This window comes from Pelodiscus sinensis, chromosome 5 (genome assembly GCF_052426305.1).
Source record: "Pelodiscus sinensis isolate ZL-2025 chromosome 5, ASM5242630v1, whole genome shotgun sequence".
NCBI classification, from domain to species: domain Eukaryota; kingdom Metazoa; phylum Chordata; order Testudines; family Trionychidae; genus Pelodiscus; species Pelodiscus sinensis.
In genome coordinates this window covers 128,593,735-128,599,734 of record NC_143056.1, presented here as the reverse complement: position 1 = coordinate 128,599,734, position 6,000 = coordinate 128,593,735, and the positions used below count along the sequence as shown (strand labels likewise).

The window sequence follows — 6,000 nt, the reverse complement described above, 5'->3', positions numbered from 1 at the left end:
GGAACTAATAAATAACTTTTCTTTATCGGCCCTCTTCACACCACTCATGATTTTATAGACCTCTATCATATCTCCCCTTAGTCTCCTCTTTTCTAAACTGAAACATTGTTGCTTCTTTACTTGTTGCTTACAAACGCAGAGTGAAGGCTTGCTTTCTTCCACAAGCTCTAGGATGTAGTGTAAACTGCTGTTACAGGCAGTCCCCAGGTTACGTACAAGATAGGGACTGTAGGTTTGTTCTTAAGTTGAATTTGTATTTAAGTCAGAACTGGTACATAGTGTAGGGGAAACTCTAGCCAAACATTTCTCCAGAGCTCAGTTTTATTCTCCCACACCTCACTTCCCTCAGTCCTTTATTCTCAAGCTGAGGTGTCTGCTGAGAAAAGCCGCTCCGCATCTCCCTGGTCTGCTGGGGAGGAGGCCAGCAGACCAGGAAGACGCGGAGCGGCTTTTCTCGCCGCGGAGGACGCGGGCGGCGGGACCGCAGCACGTCTCCCTGGTCTGCTGGGGGCGGGGCGCAGCTAGTGCTGGGTTGCCTCACCCCATTTGTAAGTAGGGATCCGATGTAAGTCGGATCCATGTAACCTGGGGACTGCCTGTACTGGGGTGTAGAAACATTTCCTAACTTGTCCGTTCATGCACATGGCTACCGGACATGGTAGAGATCAACACATCATTTATGTGGGTTGACTCTGCTCAGATAATTTTGCTGCCTATATAATCTCATCTAATGTCTGTCTCTTCTTGTCAAATCTAGGCAGCTCAATTTAGACAACATGGCTGGGGATAACCGCACCACAGAGGTCACCGAATTCATTTTTGTGGGATTAACAGAAAACCCAACACTTCAGAGCATCCTCTTCACGTTCTTTCTAGCTGTTTATAGCACCACGTTAGTGGGGAATCTCAGCATGATCGTGTTGATTAGCACCGAACCACGGCTTCGCACCCCCATGTACTATTTCCTCGGTAATTTGTCTTTCCTGGACATCTGTTATTCCTCTGTCACTGCACCTAAGACACTCGTGGGGTTCCTAGAGAAGAGAAAATCCATTTCTCTGGCTGGCTGTGCATCACAATTATATCTTTTTTTAGCCCTGGGCACTACAGAATGTTTCCTCCTGGCCGTGATGGCCTATGACCGGTATGTGGCCATCTGTAATCCACTGCTCTACATGATCATCATGTCCCCTCGAGTCTGTGTCTCACTAGTAGCCGGGTCGTACGTAATTGGCTTGTTGCATTCTATGGTCCACACGGGTTTCACATTCAATTTGTCCTTCTGTGGGTCTAAGGAGATAAATCATTTTTTCTGTAGTATTACATCGTTGTTATCGCTTTCATGCTCCGATACCCATCTAAATGAACTCCTGATATTTAACCTTGCCGGACTAATTGAAATCATAACTATTCTGTCCGTCTTGGTGTCTTATAGTTATATCCTCAGCACCATCTTCAGGATCCGCTCCACACACAGGAGGTGGAAAACCTTCAGCACCTGCACCTCCCACCTGACGGCTGTCACCATATTCCATGGGACAATTCTCTCCTTGCATTTCCGGCCCATATCCAGCTATTCCTTGGACCAAGAAAAAATGGTCTCCGTGTTCTATACGGTGGTGATCCCCATGCTAAACCCCCTCATCTATAGCCTCAGAAACCAAGATGTCAAGGATGCCCTGAAAGACTTAATGAAGAAAAAATTGTTTGCCAATAAATGTAATAATTAATGATGTTATCAAAACAATAAAGCATGCAAGACTTCAAATGAAGTACCGTATTTTAGAGAATACAACCCGCGGGTTATATTTGTTTTTACAAACCCCGCACTCCCCCTGTGGGATATACTCGGGTGCAGGGCATACAAGATTTTTTTTTTACTTACCTGGTGGGGAGCACTCCCCCGTCCCTTCTCCTGCTGCATAGCTGCCAGCCTCCAGCGTCCGAGCGGGGGAGCGCTCATCTCCCGATTCCTGCGGCTGCATAGGAACCGGGACTAATTCCCCCCCCCATCCCCCGCTCAGTTTGAAAAAAAGTCTTGTATACCCTGTGGGTTATACTCGTGCGTGGGGTATACAAGATTTTTTGTACTCAAACTGCAAAAACCGCGGAGTATATTCGGGGGCAGGGTATATACACTAAAAGATGGTAATGTGTCAAATTCTCACCTGTGTAATCTATTACATGGATTCTATGTATAACCTTTCTCTGAACAGTGTTGGTAGGATCCTTCTTCCTAGGGAAAGGAAGGCTGGATCCTTCTTCCTAGGAAATTCACTATGATTTGCTTAACTGAGGCACAATTCCAATCCAGTAATCTGACAATCTATATCCACTTTGACAGGCACCTTTGATAAGCAAGTCTGGCCCTATTTACAAGCAAATTTTATTGGGGGAAAGGAAAGAGACAGACCAGGTTGAACTTGAAAATTTACTTCAGAAATCACATATTCAGATAGTATCTAGTCCAGCGGTGGGCAACCAAAATGAGTAGGGGGCTGGAGCTTATGATTGTGAGAGCTGTGTGCTCCCTCTGCATCTCATCAAAGTGCTGCTACAGTTCAGTTAGCACATCCCACAAATTCTAGGTATGTAAGTGCAGTGAGCAAAACTATCCTATTCAGGGAGACCGTCTTGATTATGACAGTCTTGTGGCCCACTGAGATGAAGGAGGCCGCTCATGAGGCCCACTCACTAGCCTAGGTTGCCCTTCACTTACTTAGCAACTTTGATCTTTAATTCCACCCACAATGACAAGGCTATTTCAATGTGCAGGAATTAACACTCTCCCATTGAAGTTCTTCATTAGCATCACACATGGCTTATTTCTGTTTGATGACATAGTACATACAATATACACTATGGCTACGTCTACACTGGCATGATTTTCCGAAAATGCTTTTAACGGAAAAGTTTTCTGTTAAAAGCATTTTCGGAAAAGCATGTCTAGATTGGCAGGATGCTTTTCCGCAAAAGCACTTTTCGCGGAAAAGCGTCCGTGGCCAATCTAGACGTGGTTTTCCGCAAAAAAGCCCCAATGGCCATTTTTGCGATCGGGTCTTTTTTGCAGAAAACACTACTGTGCTGTTTACACTGGTCCTTTTGCGCAAAAGTCTTTCGGAAAAAGACTTTTGCCCGAACGGGAGCAGCATAGTATTTCCGCAAGAACACTGATGATCTTACATGAGATCGTCAGTGTTCTTGTGGAAATTCAAGCGGCCAGTGTAGACAGCTGGCAAGTTTTTCCGCAAAATCAGATGATTTTGCGGAAAAACTTGCCAGTCTAGACACAGCCTATATGCTAGTGATTACATTGTAACAAAATACAGATAAATTGAAAACAAACATGTGCAAAATCTCACCAGGTTTTTTCCCATGAAGCTTCAATATAAAACAGATTCTTAGACATGTAAGAGCTACTCTGAACTATGTTAAAACACAAGGAAGCTCGTCCGGTTTCCAGCCGTGAGTTTGTCTAATCTCAGCTGATGCGTAGACCTTGGCACTTGGTTTACAAAAATTAACCAACCTAAACTATTATAAATTATATTATTATACATATAATTTAAACTTATGTTTCTATTATTTTTAAACTTATGTTCCATATTTTCTTTTCAGATCATTTTCATATTATTGTTGTCCCTTTGTCTGAGTAATTAGTCAATATTAGGGGGTTTTCCAGATTGTGAAAAATACAACGTATTGCTCATTTTCCCCTTTCCATAGGCTCTTTGCCAGCCAATTTCAATTTTTTTATTCAATTTTTGTTCTAGATCAAAATAAAAACAAATGTCAAAATCTTGACATGGGCTGTGAAATGAAACGCCAGTCCCCTGCACATCTCTGTTCCTCTGCACCCCCCTCTCTCTGCCGCCATTGCAGAGCAGGTGGACAGGGAATGGGCAAACTTTCCTTCCCATGTGACCACTGGCTGCTTGGCACAGCTGAGCTGGAATGGAAGATGTTGTGTATTGCTCCTGGTGGACCTCCCAGAGCAGAGAATGTTTATGAGGAACATCCCCTCTGGGGTTACACTTGGTGGGCTGCAGCTTTCTTGCTCCCTCGCCCAAGGCTGTGGCTAAAGCCAATTCATCCCTTTGGGCCATGGGGACCCGCCTCTTCAAAATAATTACCTGTGTGTGAGAATTAGCACCCTAGGGTACTTCAGCAGTGGTGTGAGGACCAGAGCTTGGAGCTGTTTTAGGGAACTGGTCCTCAAAGGAGACAGAACTCCAAATAATTATCATGCTCTGGAAATCAAGGTCACCTTTCCCCAGTCAGGAGAGAGATATAAGCCCTGCTGCAGGTTTCACATGGTTGTGGACATAGGACAGGAAGAGGGTGGAGGCTGGTTTTGTGGTGTCTCTACAACATATCGGTCCCTGCTTATGACACAGAGGTACTTCAGTGTATGTGTATTTACAGAGCTGGATTTCCAAGTAGGCATAGTAGGCACATGCCTAGAGTCAGTGGTATTGGAGGAGTGCCTAAAAGTTAAATGTGGGTTCAAAGTTTCATTTTTTTATGGAAAACATGAAAGGAAGTGGTCGGCAGGGAGAGAGGGGCTGTGCTGTAAGTGCGAGTAAGGTGCAAATCTGGCCGTGTGGGTGTGTGCAGCGCAGGGATGGGGAACCCTTTTTGGATCAGGGGCCACTGACCCACAGAAAAATCAGTCGGGGGCTGCACACAAGTGAGAAGCCAAGTGAGAATTCTTTGACTGAGGAGAGTCTCCCCACATTCCCCTCACACACCAGAGCCTAAGGGGGCCCAGGTGAGTAGATTTTGTGTGCTCCAGCTTTGCAGGTGGGTGGCAGCAGGGACTGAAGCACCAATGCTGAGCCTCGGGAGATGGATCCAGGCAAGCCACGGGTCACACTTGGCCCTTGAAGTAGAGAAAGACAACAGAATCTGCCAAGGGCTTTGAGTAGAGGGGCCAAACATCCCAATTTTAGAGGGACACTCCCAGCTCTCCTGCAGGTGTCCCGGCTTTTTCTTAAAAATGGGTAAATTGTCCCTTATTTTCTGTCTCACTTGCCCCCCACCCCCATCAGTAGTGGCAGGATCTGCTGCTGGCTGGATCCCTGCTCACCAATGCCTGTCCCCTAGTGGTGAGTGAGGTGGTCCCAGTGGTTGAGGCTGTAGCGGGGGTGCAAGGCTGGTGGTGGGGTGAAGATGCAGCATGCAAGGCAGACTGCCCCCTGCTGGTCCATCAGCACAACTCCTGCTATGTGCTGCATCGCAATTCCAGCCGGCACTGGCTGTGAGCTGTGATGGCTGGTGAGTGCAAGCAGGCAACTGGTGGTGGCTGGTTATATGTCACCTCTGCTGCCCTCCCATTGTGCCTTTACATCCCCTCCTCTTGCTGTCTTCTGTCTGTTTTTCCCCTTTGGCGCCCCAGCCATGCTGCTCTGCCAGATCCCCCGGTGGCATGTGGCCCTCTCCCAGTGCTGTGTGGAGAACCAGCCCCTCATTGGAGCGCTCAGCTCACCAACAGCTCGGCCGGCCAGCTTCTTCCTTCCACCATTGCCTCTGGGGAAAGCCCCAGGAGAGCCCAAGACCCTTCAGACTGGGGGTCTGGCCAGGAGGACCTGAGCTCTGCATGTGCCCAAGCCTCACACACACCGGCACAGAGAAGCCACCCCTCAGTTAAGCTCTAGAGTGGCAGAAAGGGGGAGCAATTTCCTGTTCCCAACCCAAACCTGCAGGCTCCACAGCAGCCCCTGGGCATGGGCTTAGCAACCTAACGATGTGGAACCTAACGCCTGGGTGCCAGATGTGGCCCCTGGCGTGCCTGGATCTGGCCCCTGCAGCTGCATCATTGGGGAGCCTATACTGATGCTCTAGCCCCCGCTGTCTCCGCTGGAGGGCTGGAGTACACAAAATCTAGTAGTCTGGTTCCCCCCCCCCCCCCCACCGAGGCTCTGGTGTGTGAGGGGAATGTGGGAAGTGTTTCTTCTTCTCAGTCGGGATCACGTCAATGAGGCTATTGGTTTTTTTTTT

General features: G+C 47.6%; 1 protein-coding gene across 1 annotated transcript; it reads left to right on the top strand.

Moving 5' to 3' along the window:
* Window positions 1-738: 738 nt before the first annotated feature.
* LOC142829325 (olfactory receptor 5T17-like) lies at window positions 739-1,730 on the top strand. The gene has a single exon (XM_075928807.2). It carries the CDS (start codon window positions 777-779, stop codon window positions 1,728-1,730), a length of 954 nt encoding a protein of 317 aa, XP_075784922.2. The 5' UTR covers window positions 739-776.
* The last annotated feature ends 4,270 nt before the right edge of the window (window positions 1,731-6,000 follow it).

Coding starts and splice junctions, on each gene's coding strand:
- LOC142829325 (XM_075928807.2), top strand. CDS start 777: ATGGCTGGGGATAACCGCACCACAGAGGTCACCGAATTCATTTTTGTG.